This window comes from Pseudomyrmex gracilis, unplaced genomic scaffold (assembly GCF_002006095.1).
Source record: "Pseudomyrmex gracilis isolate BER0280 unplaced genomic scaffold, ASM200609v1 scaffold_110, whole genome shotgun sequence".
In the NCBI taxonomy this organism is placed as follows: Eukaryota; Metazoa; Arthropoda; class Insecta; order Hymenoptera; family Formicidae; genus Pseudomyrmex; species Pseudomyrmex gracilis.
This window is the reverse complement of record NW_018020694.1, coordinates 355,050-380,488: the sequence shown is the minus strand read 5'-3', so window position 1 is coordinate 380,488 and position 25,439 is coordinate 355,050. Positions and strand designations below refer to the sequence as shown.

General features: G+C 37.7%; 3 protein-coding genes across 12 annotated transcripts; 1 reads left to right on the top strand and 2 right to left on the bottom strand.

The window, feature by feature from the left end:
- Window positions 1–1,185: 1,185 nt before the first annotated feature.
- On the bottom strand, window positions 1,186–7,876 carry LOC109856189. 5 transcript variants are annotated; one of them, XM_020431195.1, is made up of 2 exons: window positions 7,239–7,876; window positions 1,186–2,972 (listed from the first exon to the last, which is right to left on the bottom strand). In XM_020431195.1, the coding sequence occupies exon 2, from the start codon at window positions 2,960–2,962 to the stop codon at window positions 1,388–1,390; it is 1,575 nt and encodes a 524-aa protein (XP_020286784.1). In that variant the 5' UTR covers window positions 2,963–2,972; window positions 7,239–7,876; the 3' UTR covers window positions 1,186–1,387. The 5 variants fall into 5 exon arrangements, with proteins under 5 accessions (XP_020286784.1, XP_020286785.1, XP_020286782.1 ...); XM_020431196.1 differs by lacking the exon at window positions 7,239–7,876 and adding an exon at window positions 6,658–7,225; XM_020431193.1 differs by lacking the exon at window positions 7,239–7,876 and adding an exon at window positions 3,073–3,956.
- On the top strand, window positions 3,978–20,799 carry LOC109856188 (protein hu-li tai shao). 6 transcript variants are annotated; one of them, XM_020431188.1, is made up of 16 exons: window positions 3,978–4,114; window positions 7,910–8,041; window positions 8,207–8,393; window positions 8,504–8,886; window positions 9,058–9,504; window positions 9,604–9,740; window positions 9,842–9,959; window positions 12,059–12,172; window positions 12,310–12,402; window positions 12,559–12,754; window positions 12,917–13,054; window positions 13,232–13,303; window positions 13,978–14,055; window positions 19,185–19,252; window positions 19,880–20,008; window positions 20,399–20,799. In XM_020431188.1, the coding sequence occupies exons 2-15, from the start codon at window positions 7,937–7,939 to the stop codon at window positions 19,991–19,993; spliced, it is 2,250 nt and encodes a 749-aa protein (XP_020286777.1). In that variant the 5' UTR covers window positions 3,978–4,114; window positions 7,910–7,936; the 3' UTR covers window positions 19,994–20,008; window positions 20,399–20,799. The 6 variants fall into 6 exon arrangements, with proteins under 6 accessions (XP_020286777.1, XP_020286776.1, XP_020286779.1 ...); XM_020431187.1 differs by having other exon boundaries at window positions 19,865–20,008; XM_020431190.1 differs by lacking the exon at window positions 13,978–14,055.
- Window positions 20,800–22,105: 1,306 nt separating this feature from the next.
- Window positions 22,106–25,128, bottom strand: LOC109856187 (tubulin alpha-1 chain-like). The gene is made up of 3 exons (XM_020431184.1): window positions 24,929–25,128; window positions 24,198–24,420; window positions 22,106–24,110 (listed from the first exon to the last, which is right to left on the bottom strand). Exons 1-3 carry the CDS (start codon window positions 24,929–24,931, stop codon window positions 22,981–22,983), a joined length of 1,356 nt encoding a protein of 451 aa, XP_020286773.1. The 5' UTR covers window positions 24,932–25,128; the 3' UTR covers window positions 22,106–22,980.
- Between the last annotated feature and the right edge of the window lie 311 nt (window positions 25,129–25,439).

The following is a 25,439-nucleotide window of genomic DNA, read 5'->3' as shown; positions in this document are numbered from 1 at the left end:
CCAATTTTTTCACTTCTAGATAAGTTTTCGATAACTCTAGAAGATATTTCCCAAAATTGGTTCTCAGAGGAATTTATCCAGAGGATAGCTATATCGAGAGATATGAAAAGAAATCGGCCGTTAATAAAACTTAGTTCAATTTCGAATTTTGTAGAGTAATATCGAGCTAGAGAAAAAATGGTTACCTGACATTGTTCTCATAGATCAATCGAAGTACTTAAAAAAGAAAAAAGATTAAAAAAAAAATGAGAAAGAACTTGCAAATATATATCTATATATATTAATATTTTATATAATTTGAATCTACATATACAAATATATAGAGAATATACATGAAAAGAAGAAATGTACATCTGGATATATAAAAGCAGTTTATTGCAAAATAGTAGACTTAGATACATTACAATACTGTTACATATATGAATAGATAAACTGTAAACATGAGAAGATAAATATAACAATTTTTATAGAGACGTGATTTTACAATAGCATGTAACATAGTGAACTTGGAATCATGTTGTTTGTTAACATGTACATTTTTTTTTTATTTTTCATCATATTTATTATGATTTTCATGTTTGTGTGTCAGTTTTTGAATACTGATTATGACCTTACTGCCATATGTTTACTTAAATTGTTGTGTGTGTCAGGTAAAGTATGAACATTATCGCAGCCAATTAATAGAATACATTAAACAGTGCTTTAGTTTGTGTTTATACATACGTATATATACTTCAGAAATATCAAACCAGAGTTGAAAGTTATGGAAGTTCATAGTTAATTCTTATGAACAAATACAATTTTGCTGATTGACAGTTTGAACAACAAAGAGAGCCAATATAATATGTGACAAAGTTTTATATAAAAGAAAATCTGTCAAAAGTATGGTCTTTTTTATATAGATATTATATATATTATCTTTATAAATTTTTTTTCTGCATACTTTAAATCCCTTATATTAAACATTATTATCATAAAATAAATCTGTTTTTCTATGTTTTTCTTACATAAGTAAGTATACATGTAGTCTTTCATTTGTAATATGTAAGAATTATAAAAATACACAACCAGAATTACAAACTTTCTATCATCTTTTTATATCCACTCTGTGTATAAACTTTATTAAATCCTTTCTCTTATAACTATGTTATAATTTATATTAATTCTCTTTAGTTTATATATTCTATGAATATAAAAATTTTTAGCGCAGTTTATATATAAAAATATCGTATTTTTAAATTATAGATAAAAAATTTTAAGTACCAAATGTCTATATAAATGAGTTTCTTCTTGCTTCTTAAAATATACTTTCATAATTCTTCCAGCATAACAAACTACTTTTTTGGTTCTAGAATTACTGTCATATGAATTAATGTCTTTCGCAAAATTATAACTCTGCTCGTATAATTTTTTTTATTTCCCTTAATTTCGTTATGTTCAAATCTTTCTTTTCAGTAATCAGAGTTTGCAATGATGCTATTTTAGCATTTATAAAGGCAGTTTTGTCTTTCTTTGATCCTCTTTTTCTTTTAATATCCTGTGGCAGAGAATTTATAAGATTTTGTATAAGACACCATGGATATTGTTCATCTATCAATGTAATCAAATCTATTTTGATATTTGAGAAACGACTTATCCCACTCTTATTGATGGGAATTTTTATAGAAACTGCTGTTTCCATAACTTTCTTCATACAAAATGTATTTTGATTTTCATTAGAAACAAAAGAAAACACTACATAACTATTTTTAGGAATTTTATCTGGAATATTTAAAGTAAGATAATGATAATTGCACAGCCTGGATACTTCCATAAAAGTGATCACTTGAAATTTCTGTTTGGAAGCATACAAATTTATTCGTCTCAATTTATCTTGTTTATCTGCAAAGCTTTCATTAAGAATATTCAATTCTTTCACTCTCTCATAAATGTTTTTTACTATGAGATCAGTTTTCTGGAACATATTGCTGCGAAGAGTGATGTTTGTATTGCTCATGGCTGCACGATTCTCCAAAGTTTCAACAGAAAATTCAAGCAATTCTTTTTGTGGTGACAGACCTATAACAGTATTTAACTTGTATTGCTGCAGACACACAAAGACTTTGTTTTCTACTTTTATCTCTTGAACCACATTAGCAAGCAGTTCTTTTTCTACATAATAAGTCTTTGATCTATCACAGTATACAATCCACAAAATATTCTCTATTTGTGCACTGAAACAAGCACAGAATGTGACAATTTTTTTTATGTCTCTCTCCAGATGTATCTTTTCAAAAATCAGATTATAATCTTTACCGTGCACTAACATTAGATAGCCATCTGTGATTGTTTCCACAAAAAGCAACAGACCTGCTACCTTGTTCTTTCTTTTTACTGGCAGAATATTCACAATAGTTCCATCAGTAGTGTGAATCAATTGTAAAGTGTCATTTCTGAGAAGAAACAATTTTCTGTCGTGTGCAACCACACACAGATTGTCCTCCGTTTCCCACTCAGCTTTTAAGCAATTTACAAACTGCGCTTCAGTATCCTCCAAGATTAGTGGGAGCGTGGATATCAGTTCAGGCGAGTCTGACGTGGTCGAGAACAACAGATTGGAAGATTTGGCATTTTTATCGACGACGTAAATACCGTCCGCTTTGGCGACAAGAACTCGGAAGAACTCGGCGCCTGAACCAAGTGCATTCTTGCTTAGGACAGCCCACTTATCATCTTGAGACAACTTGTAGACCCCACGTGGTTCGAACGCAAAGAAGGCTCTGCTACCGAAGAAGTGAATCTTCTTAAGAGGAAGTGGCGTAGGCAGTATTCGTACTTCTTGCGATATCGATCGATCTTGCGTGTAAGGAAATATCACGAGTTTGTTGTCCTCATCATTCCAACAAAAACAGGTTTCCACATCATAAAATTCGCCCACCGCAAAGTGCTTCAGTTCAATTTCCTCGTCGATTTCAATGTACATTCCTTCTGCCCTGTTTCACATAGTCTGTATATTAATACTTATATATGTATGTTAACTCAAGTATTTATAATTTTATTTAAAAATCCTAGACTATTATTAGTAAAAATTACAATTACAAGAAAACGCGGCCTGTATCACAATTTGAAGAAAGAGAAAAGCAGGGAGAAAATTCAATTTCATTGTCACAATTTCAGTGTCACCAACTTTGAATTGCGCTAGTAGCTCTAGTTGAACGTTAATGGTGATTGGTCGGTTAATGATGCATTCCAATTAGCGACACAAGGGAATCATTCTGTCTTTGTTTCTCATTGAACATCGAACAAGAACAGAATGACTCTCTTGTCGTTAATTGAAAAACCCTATAAAATGCATGTGAACGCTTTATATGGTGTTGGTTTTTTTGCAAAACTGACGCATCGGACCGTCAACTGACCAATGCGATTTCGCGAGATCCGCGACGTTCTGCGACAAGTGATATATACTTCTTGAAGTTGGTGCGCACAGAGTGCGCTACCAACACCCGTCGCATTCGACAGAACCATCTAGCGTCCAGTATTTATAGATCTCCGAAGATGCTTTGAGACACGCGCGGCATTTGCACCAGCATCTATTTCGCTATACAGTTCACATCACGCATATATACCGCACCGTGTAAAGCGCGCGGTGATCCTCCAATAATCGTTGACGTTTGAAGCCGACATCGCGCGATCATCGATTCTCGCGTTTTTTTTTTTGCAGCAAAACGGCCGACTCCAGCTATGCGATTTATCGCGAATCTCGGAGAGATCCGCGCGTAGTCGATCGGGTGTTATGTGTGTGCGGGAATTGCCTGATCTCGACGCGACCGCAGTAGCGGGTATCTAATCATTTTTGCGGGTGTGTTGCGGCTTATCAGTGCGCGGAACAATACATCTCGACGAGGCGGACGGAATCGACGGTGCGCACGGACGGCAAGATCGGCGTCGGGAGGAGGTTGACGGCGGAGGTGGTGACGGAGGCGGCGGCGGCGGTGGCGACGGCGGCGGGGAAGCTGTACATCGAACGGAACAGCCGCGCGCGCGGCGATACGTACGACGAGCTGTTGTACAGCTCGTGAAAGGGCACGGCCATATCTCGGGACGAAGGAAACGATTGGTGGCGATTTCTTGACAAGTAAGTTTGCTCGTGAAATTTATCACGCACGAGCGGCGATCTGATTTCAAGCTCTTTGGACGATAGCTGCTCTTTTTTATTTTTTTTTATTTTGCAACGAGTCGCGACTTTCTCTTTTCTTTCTCTTTCTCTTTCTCTCTCTCTCTTTCTCTTTCTCACTCGCCGTTCTGTCGCCCGTTATACTCGTATTCGCGCCCGACGAATGACGTAGCGGCCGAGGGGTGTGTCGGTCCGACGTCTGGTCTCTTTGCACCGAGACGCCTTCTGGGCCACGCAAGAAACTTCGATCTCTTTCGTTTACCGTTTGTCAGAAGTCAACGTGAACAAAATTCTGATTGTTGCGCCGCAACAAGTTGATCTCTCGCGTCAATTTTTTTTTTTTTTTTTTATCTCCGCACCGTTCGGTTTTTCGCGGACACCGATCGAAATCCGAAATTCTCTCTCGCCTCCCCCCAAAATGTCGCCATTTGCATGTCTTTCTTCTGTTTGCTATGTGCGTGAGATACTACCCCGTGATATTCTTATCGAGAGCGTAACGTATATCTTCTTTCTGTTCCGATAGGCGACCAGTCATTCAACGTTTCTCTTTACAAACGTTACGCTCGGTTGATTACGCGACTCGGGCGTAGACCTTGTTTCGGAATTGGAGCGACAGGTTCCCTTTGTAATAATTATCTCAGGTCCGAACCAAAACCAAGTTTCTGTGTATATATTGTCGAGTGACCGATTCCCCATAGAGAATTCATTTCATTATGTAATGCGCGAGATGTTCGCGCATCATCCCCGTGGATGAAGATAATAATAGTTCGCGGGATTCTCCCGATAGGAATGTGATATGCGATCGAGCGGCATCGCGGAGTGTGTAAATAACAAATGACTCAACGATATGTTTAATTACCGCAATGTTTTTAACGCAGGCTCGTTTATTCATTTTTAATTACACATAAAGATTAAATTACAGCTTTCTAGTTTCCTATTTTTGTTTCTTAATTGACACACGCTTCCTTTCTCCGGCTGCAATCTATGATTAACTATGATGTCATTGCATTAAGTGTCCGACGTCGTCGCGTTGCCGGTCGAGCGTCCGATGGAGCTTCGCATTTACATGTTTCATTCTGGCGGATGATGTCAACCTCTCGGAGCAAACAAAAAAAAAAAAAAAAACACATTTAACAGAATGTAAATATTCGATTCCCAATCGAGCGCAAAGCGTTTTCTGATCGATTTTTAATTGATTCGTAGCTCGTATTATCGGCGCGTCATTGATTACTCATTCCGCGTGCATGTATTAACACAATAGCCGTTTCTCGCCTACGTTATCTGACCTATGTGTCAATAACCCGAGACTACGCGCAATCGAAAATACGCGCAACGTTGAAGCACAAGTTCGGCTGATGATACATAAATAATCGAAAAGCAATCACGAAACGCGATTTATAGAATTAGAGTAGATGCGATTGAACGTATAAATTCGTACAATATATAGCGGAGACGGCAGAAAGAGAGAGATTCAGAACCGGTTCGAACGCGAGTAAAAAGAATTAGAAGAAGTGATACGAATGTTGTTCCGGAGTGTGTGTTTCGCGTTTTATATTTTCAGCCGTTTTTTCAATATTTAAAAACGCACGCGCTGATAACGCGCGGTGAAAACCAGGACGGGTTTTCTCTACGTGCAACGTTCAATTAAAAACCGTGTACCTTTTCTATGGCCTATAAAAGAAGTGCGACCTACATGAGACCTACGCGTGTGCACGTGTGCAGATGCACACGTATTACTACGGTGATTCCATCGCTGTGGGCCACGGGTTGCATAAGGGCTGCTAATCGTCGCATTATACGCGGTTCCTGTGTGTCGGGCGTTATGTATACACGGCGTTTATAACACTGGGTTTTCTGAATTTCCTCTCAATTTTTTTTTTTTTTTTTCTAATCGAGATATCGTATTTCTGAATTTCGAAATTTTTGCAATTTCAAAATTTAAAGAATATATGTTGTTCCGAAAATGTTTCCCGTTTCCGATTCCTTTCTATTCCGAGAATAAAGCAGGATTCGTGCCTAACGAACCTAACGGAACTTCACGTCCAATCACTTTCATTCAGTTCTCTGAAAGAAAGAAAGACGCGTTGTGTGTCTTGCGTTATCGTTGAGATAATATTTTACGAGAATAACGTGCTGTGTTTCGAGAGAGACGTTCGAGACACAAAAAAAAGGAAAAGAAACAGAGATTACCGTTACGTAATCGGAGTTGAAGTAAATTAATAAAATTAATTACGTAATCGCATTTGTTAAAATTGTTTATAATGTTAATACACAATTTTTGGGTTATAATTTTTCAATTTGTTGGCACTAATTGCAACTGTATATGCTGAGTTTCGTACGTCGAACGGAGCAATTAAATTGTCGCGAGTGTAATCGACTTTTATTAGATTTGGACACGATCGTGTCTGTGCGATTGGCGCGTTATCGAACTTCATCGTCTTCTGTTTGCTCGGAAAGTCAAGTTATGGGCCAAGCGGTAATTAACTTATTTCCTTTTTACTCACCGTTATTCTGTTATCTCATATTTAGCCGATATCGAACAAAATTGCACCAAGTTGCGCCGCACAACGACGCGCGACGCGCGTGTATGTACGGGAGGGACTTTAAACGGAGCCACTTATACCGAATATCTCAACCCTTTAACGTTAATTGCCATCAATTTGCAACCGAGTCAACCATTTGCAGTCGCGCCGCTGAATTTTTGCGTTTCACGCGAAGATACGGAGCGTTGTAGCGCGGAAAAAAATTTGTATCGCGGAATCGACGAGAAACGCGCTGTGCGCGCATTTCTTTTGCATTTGGCAAAATTTCAAACGATGTTACGTTGCGGCGGATACACGTCGTTGTATTTTCGTACGAGAGAAAGAGAGATGCGAACTCTCTCGCGCGCCGCAAGGTCAACTGGTACGTAAAACGCGCCATGGATCGATCTCATCAAATGACTGTGTCGATTAATTGGTCTCGCAAACGATCGTCGTTACGCGATCGAGAGAAACGGCGGATGTGAAAAATAATTATGCGGGAAGATGTTGTAACGGGGACAACATAATGCACACACACACACACACACCTGCCGTTTACTTACCGGTTGGTTTTATTTACCCGTGGATTTTTCGATTCGCTCGAAGAAAGATGAGAAAACGCGAGATGCCGTAAGATAAGGACGCGCGTACTCGAAGAACGTTGCACCGGTACTTGGCGTAAGAAAAGCTAAGCGGTGAACGACCGGTGACACAGATCCGAGAGGTTGAACACAAACGTTTAAACAAAATAATTAGTGACGCATTTTTGTTCTTATTTCCGCGTCGGCGAAGCGACGATTTAATTACGAACGATCAATAAAAAAAAATCGGGTGACATTCGAAAACGCCCAGTTGAACGGGAAAAAAAAAAAACTATACGAGACGCGTAAACGACTCGCACGCACACGATTCCTGGTAAGACCCCCGCAACTTTATTGATCGCACACTGGTAAGGTGTCCATACTCCCGCGTATTGGATTCGGCAGGAACGAGTGTAAACGCCGCTGTTATATGTTTCGGACGGCACGAAACATCGAGTTACCAGTGTATATATATTTCGTGTGTTTTAATTGTTTTTTAATTTTATTTTTCTCTCGTAATTTTTTGCCTCTTTTGTAATACTTAATTACTGGTCGCACGACTTGGCGTGATTAATGCGTTCTATTGTACTTATTGAAAAAGAAGCAGACGTTGTTACTTTCTAATAACGATATTGGAAAATGATATCTTTTAGCTGCCGGTATTGTAACGGGACTGAAAGATGGCAGATACGAGCCAACCACTGAGCGAGCCACATACAAACGGAGTGGTGGACGGTTTGACGGAAGAAGAAAAAAGCAAAATAAGACCCGCCGATATAGATGCGGTAAGTTTCGTCTCAAAATACGGTGCCAGTAAGTACAATAATAGGAAAACCGAGGGAAATTGAATATCCGCGATCTGTTATCAGGACTTCTTCTTTCTCCGTGCAAAGATTTGAAAATAAAATACTATGCAACACGAAATAGAAATAAGATAAGTTTTTTCGTAGGACATGAGAGAAATGGAAAGGAGAAAGAGAGTCGAGATGATGATGAACTCGCGAATCTTCCGGGAAGAACTGGAACGTATAATTGAGACACAGATGAAGGACGGTGCTGGACCCTCCGGTCTTCTGCAACAGATCTCTGATATGATGGGTGCACAGGGGGCTCGATTCAACGGCAATGTATTTAAAAGTTGGTTTTCACGTGAAATTGTTACGATCAAAAATTGTTTCTCTTTGTTTTTTTTTTCTGCGTTTTTACATGGCGCTCATTATATGTAATAACGTTTTCACAAAATACAGATTCGAATTGCGTCTTACCTATCAACGATATTCGCGGCGTGGAAAGCATGGGATACGCCAAGGGCGAGAAATTGTTGCGGTGCAAGTTGGCGGCGGTCTTCAGATTACTCGATCTGTACGGATGGACGCAAGGCGTGGGCGGACAAATTACCGCCCGTCTCAATCAGGATCAGGAACACTTTTTGGTGAATCCTTACGGTTTACTTTACCATGAGGTCACCGCGTCGAGCCTGATAAAAGTCGATATGCAGGGCACAGTTGTCGAGCAAGGAACAACGAACTTCGGTGTGCACATCACGAGTTTTCAATTACACTCGACGATACACGCCGCAAGACCCGATATCAAGTGTATTATTCACATTACTACTCCGTCCGTCACCGCTGTGAGTAAACATTCTGTCTCCTGTTTCTCCTTTCTCGCGTGTCGCTTTTCTTGAGCGTTTGCATCTTGTATACTTGATTACGCGATGTTTTAATGGCGATTAGTAACTTCATCTGTTCTTCTAAAGAAAAACATTCCAAATTATTTGAAGTTCGCAATGTATTTCTTGTAGATCTCTTCCTTGAAATCTGGATTATTACCAATCGGTCAGGAGAGTATAGTGATAGGCGAAGTGAGCACTCATCAGTACATAGGCGGTTCCGTCGAGCCCGAGGAACGAGAGAAAATCGCTAGAAATCTCGGACCGATGAATAAAGTTATGCTTTTGACGAATCGCGGCGCTCTCTGCTGCGGAGAGACCGTGGAGGAAGCGTTCTTTAACGTTTACAATACAGTGGTTGCATGCGAGACGCAGTTGAAGCTGATGCCAGTGGGTATAGATAACTTGAATCTTATCAGCGACGAATCGAAGAAGGCTATATTTGAGGCTTCGCGAAAGCCACCCATTCCCCAACAACAAAGCTCAGTGGAATCGTCCACTCTCGCGGAAAAACTTGAGAAGCGTTGGAGAATTGGCGGCACTGAGTTCGAAGCTCTCATGAGGATGCTCGACAATGCTGTGAGTTTCGCTCGAAGAATTTATTATTCGCCGTGTAACGAGATGTTCGCGCTACAAATGTAACGTTTTTTTGTGTGTTGTGTGTTTTTCTTTTTTCAGGGATTCCGTACGGGCTACATATATAGAAATCCGCTTGTAAAGGGAGAACTTCCCAAGCCGCGAAACGACGTTGAAGTTCCACCAGCTGTATCTTCTCTAGGATATTTACTCGAGGAAGAAGAATTGTACAAACAAGGGTAAGTTCGTGTGACATTCGCTGTACGCATTTTGTTACAACATCGATGTTGGCTTATGTTGCACGCTCAAAATAATCATCTGTATTTTTTGTTCAAAATAGATTCTGGAAAGGCGGACGCAAAGGCACAGACAGATCTCGTTGGTTAAATTCGCCAAATGTTTATCAAAAGGTCGAGATTCTGGAAACTGGAACACCTGATCCTAAAAAGATTACTAAGGTAGAGGTTATTACTTTTGAGAATAAGAAAGACTAATTTACTCATTCCACGTGAATTCGATGCTAGGTCTGATATATAAAAGCATTCCTACTTGTGCAATTTAATTGTATAATCGCGTATTGTGGCTGCTAATTGGACTATGAGTTGCGAGTAATGAAAGAGAAAGGCTTTAAATGTCGAGTGTTAAATCAAATAATTATATCTTGGTTCATATGCATACATTTGCATATATGTGTGATCGATTAATTTTCGTGAATTTAGTATCGCGATTTAGTAAATGCGATTTTTTTGTTTATTTTCTATTTTTGTGTAAGGCAGCTTTATTTGGTCGAACAATATTAAAGATATTTTTAGCGAAGAGACAACGTGCATATTTATGGCCGTAAATAGATAGTTTTTATCTAATGTGATAATACATATAACTGATGATTCAATTTTCAGTCAGTAGACCATAATGGCTTCTTATCATATTAATTGCATAATTTACTCTCCTTTTAGCATTTTTATTTTTGTTCAAATTTTATCATACTAGTAAATATGTATGACGGAAATACGTGTTAATTAATCACGATTGAATTTGCATTCCAGTCCCGTGCCATTGGTTTCCAACATTAATTTTTAACAATTTTAGAACTACCTTTTATGTATTTTATATTATCATTTTAATCGCACGGGACAAACGTTTCATAGAAATAAATATATCAACGTGTTGATGAGATATAATATATTTCACACTATATGTATAAGCTATCAAGTTCTTGAACTGCAGATATAGATATATTTCTTGTTATCGTGAAGCTTAATCACTATTATTTGACAAATGTCTATGTGCCTGCGTGTGTGCGTACAAAATTTATATATATAAATTATATGAAAAGAGCTATTGGTCAATTTATATAGCAATATATATATATATATATATACAAAAAGAATTTTTATTATTATTATTTTATTATTATCGCACAAATTTTTATTGACATTCATAATACCACGGACGATGGGCGACGTAAACGTCGTAAATGTCTTATTAAATAAGACATTTACTAATAGTAGCATATTATTATTCGTACACACACATTCAGTTAACTATATGGAGTTAACTACATAAAGTTATATAACATATAAGATAAAATACCAAAACAAATACACGAATCTCTGCATAATAACAGTATAACAAATAAATAGTTTTCTATTGTTATCTATTGTTGATTAAAGTGTATTTTACGATGCACACACACACACACATACAATTATTTTTCTTTTATTCTATGCCTATAGTGTTTTTTTTAGTGTATACTTACGGTGAATATTAAGAAAGATAAAACGCACGAAATAGAAACAAGAAGAGGCTTTGAAATTTTCATAAACATAAAAAATATGTTGAACTCAGTCAATCGTTAGTATAAGTACATTTATATATAAGATATTAACGACTTGTTCTCCTGTAGCCTTGGATGTTTCAATAAAGCGTTATATATATACTGTTTGACAAAAATGATTATATTAACTTGAAAAGAAATTTTAATGGTGTTTCAAGCACCATTCCTGTACGCCAATAAACTTGGTGTTCAAAATGTCAAGATTGTGTAACGTTATCGTTCATACATAATATATCTATTATTGACACGCTAATTAAATTTTGAATTCATCTATCCTATATGTAACATATATATAAAAATAAGTATTTTTTCACATGACTCTGTATGAATGTGTGCCTGATCTCATCATCAAGATTTTTGCTGGCCTGGTTACACTGATCTCACTGCATTTACAAAACCAGATCAAATGACCCCGTGCTTTAAAAAAAATTTTTTATATATTTTCTGATAAAAACTCAAAATGTTATTTATACAGTAATTGATATATTTCTGAACTGTATCTTGTATACATAATTGTAGATTAAATTTCATGTACATGTAGCTGCAACGCAAAATCCATATGTTTTGTTAACAATATATATTTCCCAGTTTTATAATTCGGAAACGATTTATTGAGAACAACATATGCAGCAGGCACACATAGCATGCAAGAGTCTTATATTATCATAATTGTCACTTACAATTAAAAGGGGTCGACTAATGTTCTGGTTTTGTGTGCAGTGGGTATCTGACGGATCTCCTACTCATAACAGCACACCAGTGAAGATAGACAGTGCTCTTCAGTTTGTGCCGAAAAACACCAATCCAAAGGAATTCAAACAGATACAACAACAGGTAAGTACAAAATATGTCGTTGGCCGTATTCGAGATTTACTGCTTCTTCACATTCTTTCTTGTTTTTTTATATCAGCCACTCTTGGCAATAAATGGCAAATGTACAAATTCCATCCACTTCCACTTTTCTTTGATAGATTAAAGATTACCGACGAGCAGAAAAGATATCGGCTGGTCCGCAATCTCACATACTAGAGGGAGTTTCATGGGAGGAAGCTAAGAAAATGCAGGTATGCGAGTGAGCTGAATAAATTTATAATCAAGTTTTTGCTTCTCAAGCTTAAACATACAGTTTAGAATCACCGATAGAACGTTTTTTCTATAAATTTTTTGAGGATAATCATTAAGTATAGCCATTTTTAATTCGTACGCTCGTTATTTACAAGGATGCGACAATTAGTGGTACGGGAGAACAAGTAGTCTTAGTAGGAGCCGCTAGCAAAGGTATTATACAGCGAGGTTTTCAACACAATGCGATGGTGTACAAGACACCCTATGCCAAAAATCCTTTCGACGCCGTCACGGATCAAGAACTGGACCAATATAAGAGAGAGATCGAACGCAAACAAAAAGGAGATCCTTGTTAGTGTTACTTCTCGTCCACTTTCTTATTTACTTTTACATTTGCATGCTTCTTTCATATTTTTGCATCCTCCGTATCTTAGAATTCTCTGTTCACTCTTATTATACGTGTTTACCTAATGTTTAATAGGACTATTAATTATACACCTATTTTGTAAATAGACGATGAATCACAATCAGAATCCGAGGCTTTGTCGTCCTTTAACATCAGTCGTGCGACGCATGAATCCAGCACTGCCAAGAGTCCTATTCAATCACCGGTTTCTGTTACTTCAGAAACAGAGGAGGAGAGTAGAGACGGTAAATTTGATATAATCAATTTCACGAAAACACGCGCGTTTTCCGCGCCACCGAACTATAAATATGTCACATTTATCACACACATATAAATACGTAAATCACATTTATCCTAATAGCGTGTATGTGTTTTTTCACTTTCTGTTATATTAACTCCCTGTACTCTCTCCTTTGCTACAGAACCCCGAGTATTACGAATAGAAACGAAACAAGTGCCTGCGCCAAGTCAACCCGAAGTTGTCTTAAGTGACGGTAAGTCGATCTTTTGTTACTCTTTCCCGTGAATGAGTTTTTCCATCGGCGGTAAATGGTTAGTGAGATAGATAGAGTTCTTTGTATTTGCTTTGATTTAACTTCACGTTGTTTCTGCATGGCCATAGCTTGCGTTAGTTATAATCTGTACATATATAATATATATATATGACAGAGTTGCATATCTATCTTTATGAAGTGTTAGAATAGCACGTTTGCACCCAAAATATCTCAGGTTTTAGCGGTCAAAATGTGTTAGTACATTCTATGCAACATTTTTATTAAGTTCCTAAATACGTAGATCATGCTCGGATAATTTGACTGTTAAAACCTTCTATATAAATGATTATACGTAAGAAAATGTACACATTTTACATATAATGCTTAGTGTTTGTTGTGTGCATTGTAATAATAAATATGTAGCTGGTTTGCGAGAGGCAAATATACGATGATATATTTATTGACAGTAGGATACTCGTCGCGGAAAATATGTCAGCACGGTAGGAAAGTGTATTTTGAACTATAAATCGCGTAAACGCGTAGTTTCTGTGATCTATCGATCCATTGAATTGTAGTATATAAATCGTCAATTAAACGTTGAAATAAGAACGGAGAAATATTCTTTACTGACAATCGGATTGTGACTCGTATACGAATTTATTTTTGATACGCAGTGGAAGGTGCTACTACACAGTTCCTTAATGAGTTGCGTTACAGTGCGAGCGAACAACTGCGAAGCGGTTACAAGGAAGGTGAGTTTTACTCCGTACTGAGAAAAAGAAACGGATCCTCCATTTCTTCATTTCAAATTGCTTTTATGTAAGCTATTTACGGCATTCGGCTGAAAAAATCGTGCATATAGTTCCGCACGTGTGTATTGATATAAAAAAGTACAAGTATCTCAAGTATCAAGTATTTAAAAGTGTAAGATTTCTGCGAACGGTAATGAAATAGATAACGCATTATCTTCAGCTGAATTACGTAATGGTTTTTCATTACGGTTAAGTAACCTTGCGTGTTCACTGTGTGAGATGCATTTTATCCGGTGTGGCTACACCTCTTCCGGCATAGAATACGCTCCTTATCCGCAATGAAACTACATAAACCACATAATGAAACAATCATCGTCTCCTTTTGCCACTCGAAATAACAATTCATAAATGCTTGCACCAATAACCGATTGTTTTTGTTGAAGCACGCAACATTTTCTCTTTCTCTTTTTTTTTTCTTTTAAATTCGCACGTGTTTCATTTAACTCGAAGTGTGATTTTTTTATTCATTCAATGGTTTATGGGACTTTTTTTCTAGTAAAGAAATTCATGCGCGATCAAGTAAAACATAATCTTGTGTAAACTTATTAAACAATTTTCTTGTAAATTTATTAAATACGATCATTTTTGTGTCTTCTTTTTTAAGACTTTTTTTATTTTGCTATAAATACAAAAGAATTATTTTGCTCGAGTTAGACAAGTAACATAATTGTGCGCGCAATAATGCACTTATTTCTCAAGTAAAAACAAAGAGACGCAACAAAAGTAAGTAAACCTAGCGGTAGGTAAAACGCTAGGGAAGTAGCATCTATTTCGAGCGGCGGGGCAGCGTTAAGCGACGAAGAAGATTCGCAAATGGTGGAGAGTGTCTCAGACCACGAATGTTCTCCGTTTCTCCAAGACGAGATGGACGAATATCATCGCCCACAGTCGTTTGTCGATCACTTTTGTTTGAGACATATTTTTGGACATAATGCTTGCAGATTACGAATTGTCCAGCAATTGCAGCAGCGTGAACGGCAAGTGTGTGCCAACGTATTGTGGTCGACCGGTTTCCGAACAACTTTACGATAATCTTCATTTGGAGAACGTTAGAGTCTCGACAACTGCCGAACGAAAAAAACCGTTTTTGATTACGCGCTCAAAAACGCAAATCGCCAGAAACGGGCCAGACATCGAGACGCGATCGAAAGCCAAGAACTCGTACTACGAGGCAAAACGAAAATTTTTCGAGGATCTTGGACGACAGAATAATTCACGAACAGAATCAGCCTCGAAGAGAAAAGCAGCGAATGTTAACAGCAAAAAGGATACGTCCGAGCGAAGTTTGAGAGTGAATCTAAACAAAGAACTGTCCGATAATTCTACGGAAATAAACGACTCACATCTAACAAAAACGAACACGATTAAAAAACACATCGGGAATCGCGATGTATGTGAGTCGCGTACAAACGATATCGAGGAATATTCTGTGAAATTGAAGAATACAGCGCAACCGAATTACGTTAAAAGAGTTAACGTGGAGAAGACAAAATCAAATTCCGAGGACATTACAGCCAGTAATGACGACAGTCAACTTGAAAAAGAGATGGAAAAAACTGAAAATCGTAAATCGATCGAACAAGTATCTTCTACAGAAAATAAATCTTCGGAAATTAAAGAGAACAACGACAGCTCCAACTCTTCTGATTCGTTTGATAAAGGCGAGGAAAGACATCAGCAACATCGCGTATCAACGTCAACGAAGACAGAAATAACACGCGCGCACAATTGTGCTAATAATGAGAACGAGAGCAAGAGAAGAAGCTTCCGATCATCAAGCGACTTATCTTCCAATAAGTATTCCAGTAATGATCGCCAAAGCGGCAAAGATGAAAAAAAATCGACGAATGGAGAAACAAACGATGCCTACGTGACGCGTATCGAGCAGAAGAAACAGAACGTTCGTTCGTGGGTCGAAAATTCAGTATGCAAGAAGTGGCCGAACAACAAAGACGTCGATCCGTACGAGTCGTATTGCAATGACATCGCGAAAATCGTCGAGAGTATCGACATGAATATCGCTTCGTCGAGAACGGAATTGGACACGTTGCCCGACACGGATCCTTGCGTTAAGTACAATCTGGACTCGACGAATATGAGTATCATCTACAGCTTAACTCCGCCAGCGGTTGTCGAGCAAGAGGACAGCAACGACGACACCTCGCACGATTTAGCGGAACGCTCGTGGCAGTCGGATTCGACGAAAAACGATGACGACGTTGGCGGCGATTACATATGGATTGACGAAAAACAGATCGCGACGAAAGCAGATTGTGAGAAAACCACGCGAGATACCGTGACGTCGAGCGACAGCAGCTACGAGTGGGAACAGCTCGAATTCGAGAAGCACTCGGCGAGCGGCTCGGACATACTCGAATTACCGAGTTGCACGATTCGCGAGCTGAAGGATATCGACGGCGAGGTGTTTCAGAGCGGAATCAATGAGTCCGCGAACGAAATAATCGCCGATTTGAATATTTCCGACAAAGAGTTACCGTCGCGCGACTCTCTTGAAATCGCGCGTTGCATCCTCACTGAGATCATCGACTCCGTTTGCGTTCTGTTGCATCTGGATTCGTGTATCAACGACCTTTGTGAATTGAGAACATTTTTACGTTGCCTAATCGACAGCTACTGCTGCGATTGCATGTTCATCGAATCCGACGATCATCAAACATACATGTTGGATATTTCTGCAATGGGAAACGATGTCAATAACATCTGTCGGCTCAAGGATTTTCTGGGAAGTTCGTTGCCGGATTTTCGCTCCAACGATGAACGAGCAAAGACGCGGGAGAAAAAAGATCGAAACTCCTCGGCTGTAATTGAGTTTTGCACTATAGCGAAAGAATCGCCAACGATTATCACCACCAGCGACGGAGCTTTGGAACTGAACTTTTGCATCGTCAAAGTCCCCTCGAACGAACGTGCCGATACGTATCGAGCACCCGGTCAGAACTCGATCGATAACGGTTGCGAGTACGGGACCAATAAAATTCTCCGTAAAAAAAAGTGCAACGATAACACAGCTTCAACAAAATTATTTGATACGTGGCCGTGCGATGGATGTTGTTGTCAGGAGGTACAAGAAGACGAAGAAGAGAATTCGATAATAGAAAGTCGTTTAACGCCCATAAACGAGGAACCGGATGAAATACACGAGACAATCGATTCCTTTTTACTCACTTCAGAAGCTAATAACAACACATCACCGTATCGTTCAGAAGTCGATCTTGCCAGTGCTGACGCAGAGAATATAGTGACTTCTGCGAAAACAAAACCCATTTCTCTCGACGATACCTATACGATTTCCGAAGGCGGTTCCGCCGACAACGATGACGCGCACGATACGGAAGAACGGTGCGACATTTGGAATTCGTCCGTAGATTACATGTCGTATTCGTTTGACACTAAAGAGTTCATAAGTTTGGAGAAAGCCATAACGGACAGCTCGTAATTGAACGCGTAATAATTATGCGTCTCGTATAAAATATTCTAATATACAATATGTTGAGTAATTTTATCTTTTCGGGATCACCGAAGTTTTCTCACTTGAGAAATTCGCAACTTATTTTGATGATCGATTTAGCAACATCATACATAAAAGCCGTTTTATCAGTTATTCTATCTGCAAAACAATATTTTTTGCTCGAGGCTTTAATTAATATTTGTGTTTGAAAATCATCGTGTAAAAATGTGTTTATATTTTTATACGGATCAATTGTTACGCGTGATTTTACTCCCCAACACATCGATTTTCCGTGTATTCGAGATAAGAAAAGACTTATTCTTTCATAGAAATCAGTGAAGAATATGCATAAATGTTAGATTTAACGATCCGCGTTATTTTTTCTCTCTTTCTTTCTCTTTTTATTTTAGTAATTTCTTTTCTTTTTTTTAATAATTGTACGTCATTTCTTTATGCACGAACAAAACATTCTTTTGCATCAATTTAACATATATCCACATGTAACAAGAAAGACTTGACAATTTCATGCTATGCATTAGTATTTATAAAAATATTTAGTTTTTCTTTAAGAGTTAAGTTTGTTATTTTGTTTCTTTTTTTTTTCATGATTGTTAACTTGATATAAAACATTTATTTAACGATTACGTTGCTGCGTGCAATGTTAGTTTTAATGCTTTGGTTTGTTTTCCTGCTTTTTCATCATTTTTAATCAAATGATAGCAGACTTAATTAATAAGTTATATACATATAAAAGTAGGATCTGCTTAAGGACAAAGTATTCTTTATTTAATCGCTACTGCAACATCATCTCTATATCACAAAAAAAAGAGATCGGGTTTGATTGTCTTTTGTTCATGTCGAGCGGATAATTATTCTTTTTTTTCTTTCTCTCTTTGCTTCGACTTTTATTGTTTGCGCTTTTTTTTCACTGCAATCAAGCCGAACCTGATTCGCGGTTGTTCTCAAGCGGGTCCTACTGTATAATTGTTTTCATTCAATGTTATTGTATATCTCTAAAGCGAAGTTAATAATTCTTAATTTGTAAATGTTCACACGTTTCTCTATCTCACACACAATTTTTAAATGTTAATATACTTCTGTCTACTACACCGCAATTTTGGAAATACGTTTTATGGTTATAAAAGTTTGCACATGTAACTTTTGCTTTTTATAATTTTTCTATACTCACACTCTTTATTCGGACACATTTAATCCTCCACCAATAATTCATCCTTCTTGATGGTGCATCTTGCAAGCTGTGGTGCTAAAGCATTTGCTTGGGAATTGTTGATTTTTCTATAACGAATAAATTCAAGAACTGTGGCCTCGCGCAAACATCAGTTTTGCAAGGTAAGACGTTTCCGTGTTTTCTTTCATTCTTCATTGCTTTTTGGAAATATATACAAAATATTTACATACACATTACATTTGTCCAAGGCTTGGTGCAATTAATTTCTTAATCCCTTGTGTCTTGCAGATCGCTATAAACATTTTAAAGCTATGTATCATTAACGTCATTCTAAGTAAAATGTGGTATTCGCCTCGTCGTAATCAATCCGAGAGTGCACGTACCGAATAATGTATTATTTATGTGTTCTAGGAGAAAATACCGTAAATGGCGATCACTCGGATGCTCATCACAGTACTTTCTCGCAAAGTAGCAAAGAGGTTTGTGTTCACACAATAATTTTGTATTTTTTAATACTAAAATCATCACACATTGCACGATACATTATATACATATGCGGAGAATGTAAGTATGTTGAATATAATAAAATACGAAAAACAATTTTGCTAAAACGATATTTTGCACATTGACATAATCCAAGATTACGAAGTGATTAGATTCATAAGTTTACAGATTGAACAAATCTCCGCATATATGTATGTATACGTCGATCTTGTTGCTTTCTCATGTTACATTAACACGTTTCTCCAGCATCTAGAAAAACGCTCTATTTTCACAGTAAAGAAATAAAACATTTATTGATGTGCGATATTAATATGAATCTCATTACGAGACACACAGGACTTTTAACTTTGCAAACAGTGTCGCTTTGCATCAATTAATATCATCGCTCATACATGCATAGCCGTTTTCTACACTTGACTCAACAAAAACTCTTTCATCATGTCGGTAATTTGCACGCAATCCAGACAATTGGTTTAACAGAACACAATTAATAATAATAAAAAAATATAAAAAAAAAAAAAAAACGTTGCTCTATGCATGTGCATGCGAAAAAGTTTATCGTTATGGTTGGGACCTTCCGTGTTAAGGGTTCCATGTCGCAGGATGTGAGCGTTAGCGAGGAATCGCCAAAGAAGGAGAAGAAGAAGAAGAAGGGCCTTAGGACGCCGTCTTTCCTTAAAAAGAAGAAAGAAAAGAAGAAGTCGGTCGAGGCGTAGGTAATCGTAGCTAAGGTACGTGAGCAATATTGCCAATATTGATTTAGTTTTTGCTTAAATTTTTTATTTTGATCGATATTCGACACGGAGAATTGTTTGGAAAGTTTTGTCGCGAATAGATCGCGACTACTTTGTGTATTTATGGGACATTTATATTATTTATAAGCGTTTTTATGCTTTTTTTTTTATACGGAGAAGCGATATCTTTTATATAATTCACAATCTAAATATATCTCTCTAAATTTTATTTGCTTAGAGAAATATATCTCTCAGTTAGAATGACATTTGTATAAATAAACAAATAGATTTTTTGTCTTTAATAATAATTCATCTTTGTGCTGTGATTCACCTTTGTGTTTCATAAACATGAAACTGATGCAAATGATCTAATTTATTTATTTCCAGACACTGCCACAAGCAAAAGCTTATCGTAAATGATAAAACGAAAATACAAATTTAAACTCAAAATATTGAAGCGAGTTCGTTTTAAAATAAAGGACAAAATTCGACGAATAACGAAGCACAGACGAATGGCGGAAGATGAAAAGAGGAATGAAAAGGAGATATGCGAATGTTCGCGAAGTGAACGAGCGGGAAAAAAACGCAGCATCTTTCCAAGACTCAAGACTGCCATCGCATTACGTCTATGATAACGAAACTACACTGTACTGTTAAAGTTTTTACGTTTTTAATTTGTTAAGCGTCGCGCTAATGTATTTAATCCGCTATTTAAGTTTGCCTCTTCTATCCCGTTTGTGTGTAACGCAATAAAGAGTTACATATGTACACTTTGGGGCGAAGACAGATAGAGAGGCGTCATCATTACCGACTTCGTTAATCTTACTCGCCAATATCGACGCTGTTAACGTTATTGTCGTTATCGTTACGAGACGTTATTGTCTCGTCGCTTTTTTTCCTGATTTATATCATCATCATCATCATCATTATCATTGTCATCGTCGTTGCCATCATTATCATCATCGTCGTAATCATCATGATCATCGTCGTCATCATCATCATCGTCGTCGTTGTCATTGCCGTCTTCGTCTTTGTCTTCGTCGTCGTTGTCGTCGTCGTCGTTGGTATTGTCGTTACTCTGTCATGCTCTTTATTAGCGTTATCATCAGAGTTCATGTTATATCGGATCGGTCAACTCGTCGATAGTCATGCTTGCTTTTATGATTTTTCTGACGTTATGAAAGCAATGTGGCTATCGAAGAGAAACCGCCCATTAATGACATCGTCATCATTACTACTGTTGATCGTTATATCGTCATTATTACCACTATACTATCGTTAATGGTCATTCTTATCGCCTACGTTGGCATTGTTGCTATTATTACGATAATCGTTGCTGTTTGTTTATTCTTTTCTTGCCCCCAACAAAAATTTATCTCTGTATCTTTTATTATATAATTCTTATTCATACTGGCAATATATACATATATATATACATATACATATATTTAGACTTATATAGAAGTAATGTTTCGTACATCTTTCTCTTACAGAGGAATAGAATTTTATATGAGTCAGAGAGAGTGCCAGTGTGCAAGAATACGACAATATATGTGCTTTTTACGAAGTTTGGTGAATATTTTTCTTATATTCTCAACGTAATAAAATACTTTACATGTTTCAAGTCGATCTTATTATAACAAATTGTATATACAGCAGATCATAAAGATTTTTTTCTTTTTTTTTCAACAAGTTATCAAATGTCGTTGGCTTACTGCCTTTTGTGTCTTCTTTCATTGTTTGTCTTATCGTTCTGCACCATTCTTCATCGTGTTATCCTTACCTTGTGATAACAAAGTAATTGTTCGATGACCATTACAAGTTAATTAAGATCAACAAATTTTTTTGTGAGAAATGTTCAAAAAAGATCAAGAGATGATATTATCAATCAGTTATGACTATCAAACAAGTGCGAAAATAATAAAACGCAATCACATAGCTTATAGAACGTATTTCTTGGCTCGATGTGCGCTCGAAATGGAAATACTTTTGATAATAATAAGTTTATTTCGTAGTGTTTTTATATTGATTATGAAATCGATGTTGATCATCATGATTATTGTCTAATTTTTATTGTATTATCGCTTGTGCTGATTTTTATATTATTCATTAGGATGTTATCAACATTGCGCCGCGACTGCAAAAATCTAGAAGCACAAACTACTTGTGAATTAAGCTCAGTAGTGCTCGGTTTCTCGTTTTCTCTTTCGAATGATGACAATTATAAGATCAGACCGTATGTGTCACTCGCGATTTTGCATTTTAGAAAAGTTGGCAGTCTTACACATCTTACACGTCTTTTTTACCAGATTGCGAACTTTTCATTTATACGGTGAGTAATTGCGTGTGTCTCATTTCCTCCCGATTTCTTTTTCGAAGCCCTGATATATATACACATTCGTCTTGCTTCTTCTCATTATCCATTCACGTATTATGTAATGATCGATAATAATTGTACGGTCAAAGACGTGCATATTAATGCAATCTATTATATAATGTAATGATCGATATACATATATATATATATACATATATATATAATATATGAAGAGTATTATACCAAATATATACACAAGAAAGTATTTTTAGATAATGATTATATATTTGTCAATATTTTCTTTTTTTTTCAAGCAGGCGAAATTACAAAATTTATAACAATCAAGTAGATATGTTCTGTATGCGTCAAGTATCTCGTGCGGCACGAGATACATAAAAATATTTAAAAAAAAACTAAAGATAAAAGTAATACAGTGTTTTCAAAATACTCGTAATTATTTTCAGTTGAGTTATAAAGATATTTGTACCAAAAGAAATATTGCCAAAAACCTACTGAATAAGCAATAATGATCAAGACGTAAATAAAAATACATGTGATAAGATAATATAAACACACGAAAGAAAAAACAGAAAGATAGAGAATAGAAAACGATTTTCTTATTTCTCTCTCTCTCTTGAAATGAATATAAATTTTAATATTCGTCCGCGCCGTCTCCCTCATCGCCATCGGTGGAATCCATACCAACTTCTTCGTAGTCTTTCTCCAAGGCGGCGAGATCCTCTCGCGCTTCCGAAAACTCGCCCTCTTCCATTCCTTCACCGACGTACCAATGCACAAAAGCTCTCTTCGCGTACATAAGATCGAACTTATGATCGAGCCGCGCCCAAGCCTCGGCAATCGCCGTGGTATTGGACAGCATGCAGACTGCACGCTGCACTTTGGCGAGATCTCCGCCGGGCACAACAGTCGGCGGCTGATAATTGATGCCGACTTTGAATCCTGTGGGACACCAGTCGACAAATTGAATGCTGCGCTTGGTCTTGATGGTCGCGATCGCCGCGTTAACATCTTTCGGGACCACGTCGCCTCTGTACAACATGCAGCACGCCATGTATTTTCCGTGACGCGGATCGCACTTGACCATTTGATTCGCCGGCTCAAAGCAGGAGTTTGTTATTTCGGCAACGGACAGCTGCTCGTGATAAGCCTTCTCCGCAGATATTACAGGAGCATAGGTGACTAGAGGGAAGTGAATTCGAGGATAGGGCACCAGATTCGTTTGAAATTCCGTCAGATCTACATTGAGCGCACCGTCGAAGCGCAGCGAAGCCGTGATTGAAGAAACGATCTGGCCAATCAGTCGGTTCAGATTGGTGTAAGTCGGTCGTTCGATGTCCAAATTACGTCTGCAAATATCGTATATGGCCTCGTTGTCGACCATGAACGCGCAGTCGGAATGCTCGAGAGTAGTGTGAGTTGTGAGTATGGAGTTGTACGGTTCGACAACAGCCGTTGAGACTTGCGGTGCCGGATAAATTGCGAATTCGAGCTTGGACTTTTTGCCGTAATCGACCGACAGTCGTTCCATCAGCAGAGATGTGAAACCGGAACCGGTGCCACCGCCGAACGAATGGAAGATCAAGAAGCCTTGCAATCCCGTGCATTGATCCGCGAGTTTACGAACGCGATCCAGAACGAGATCCACTATCTCTTTGCCGATTGTGTAGTGACCGCGTGCGTAATTATTGGCGGCGTCCTCTTTGCCAGTTATCAGTTGCTCCGGATGGAACAGTTGCCGATAGGTACCGGTACGCACCTCGTCTGTGAAAAAAAAAAAAAAAAAAAAAAAAAAAAAAACAATCACCTTGCACACATTTGTGTTTATCTTAAGAACGTCGTAAATCTTACCGACTACGGTGGGCTCGAGGTCGACAAACACTGCTCGAGGTACGTGCTTTCCAGCGCCAGTTTCGCAGAAAAAGGTGTTGAAACTGTCGTCACCGCCTCCGAGCAGTTTATCTGACGGCATTTGCCCATCAGGTTGAATACCGTGCTCCAAACAATATAACTCCCAACAAGCATTTCCAATTTGTACTCCCGCTTGTCCTACGTGGACGGATATACATTCGCGCTGCGACAAAAATTTCACACAATATATAATATTGTTTAATCAATTGAAATAAAATTTTATATAATCGGTGCATAATATTGTAATCAATTAGAATCTATCCAGTAGAGTTTCTCTTGATTTGAGGTTAAGTATATGATGTGTTAATTACACTTGCATTCTACTGAAAAAGCGCTTTGATAAAAACTATATCATTAGCTGAGTTCATCGCGTCGCACATAAGTGCGAACTTTTGTTCTAAAAGTAGCACAAATGTAATATGCGGATATGTCTGCAGTCGGTTGCTTGCGCCAAGAGAAAATGCCACGTTAAATAAATCGCGAAATATGCAATTTTTCGCAATATTCGAAAAATTAATTTTGAACAACGTAAAATTGTTATGTAATTAAAATAAATATATGGTCACACTTGAAGAACAAATGACTGATATTGTAATTTGTGCACGCTTTTTCCATTCAAAAAAAAAAAAAAAAGCACTTACGAATATATGGAGGGGAACAAACTTTCTTACCATTTTGAATGCGTTTAATAAACCGTTGAACAAGACAAATTTAAAAACGATCGAATGTGGTTGTTTGAACGAAGCTGGCAATGAAGCTCCTTCGAACGATCTTAACTTACTGAGCCGAGCGGACTGCGTATTACGGTCTTTTATAGCCTCGGTTTGTACTCAATATATTCCATATATATAATACTTCTATGTTGCTAGTACGGTGCCGACCTGAAGTCCATATGTTACGGTGCAGACAATATAGTAGCCTCTCTCTCCAGCTGCTTGTTGCGCATGCGGTGAACATTCAAGCACGTTTGGGCATTTCTCTTTCTCGCGTTTCTCTTTCCAATGCTTTGTCTCGCTCGCACTCGCTTAGTAGACGCGCCTGCGCATAATGACCCTCGACTATCTATGCCCATATTTGGACTTCGTGCGTCTCTTTCTCGGGCCTCGTGCCTCTCATTGCGAAGATACGCAACTAGCAATATAGAAGTATTATATATATGATGGTTGGTTTGGTGCATATATG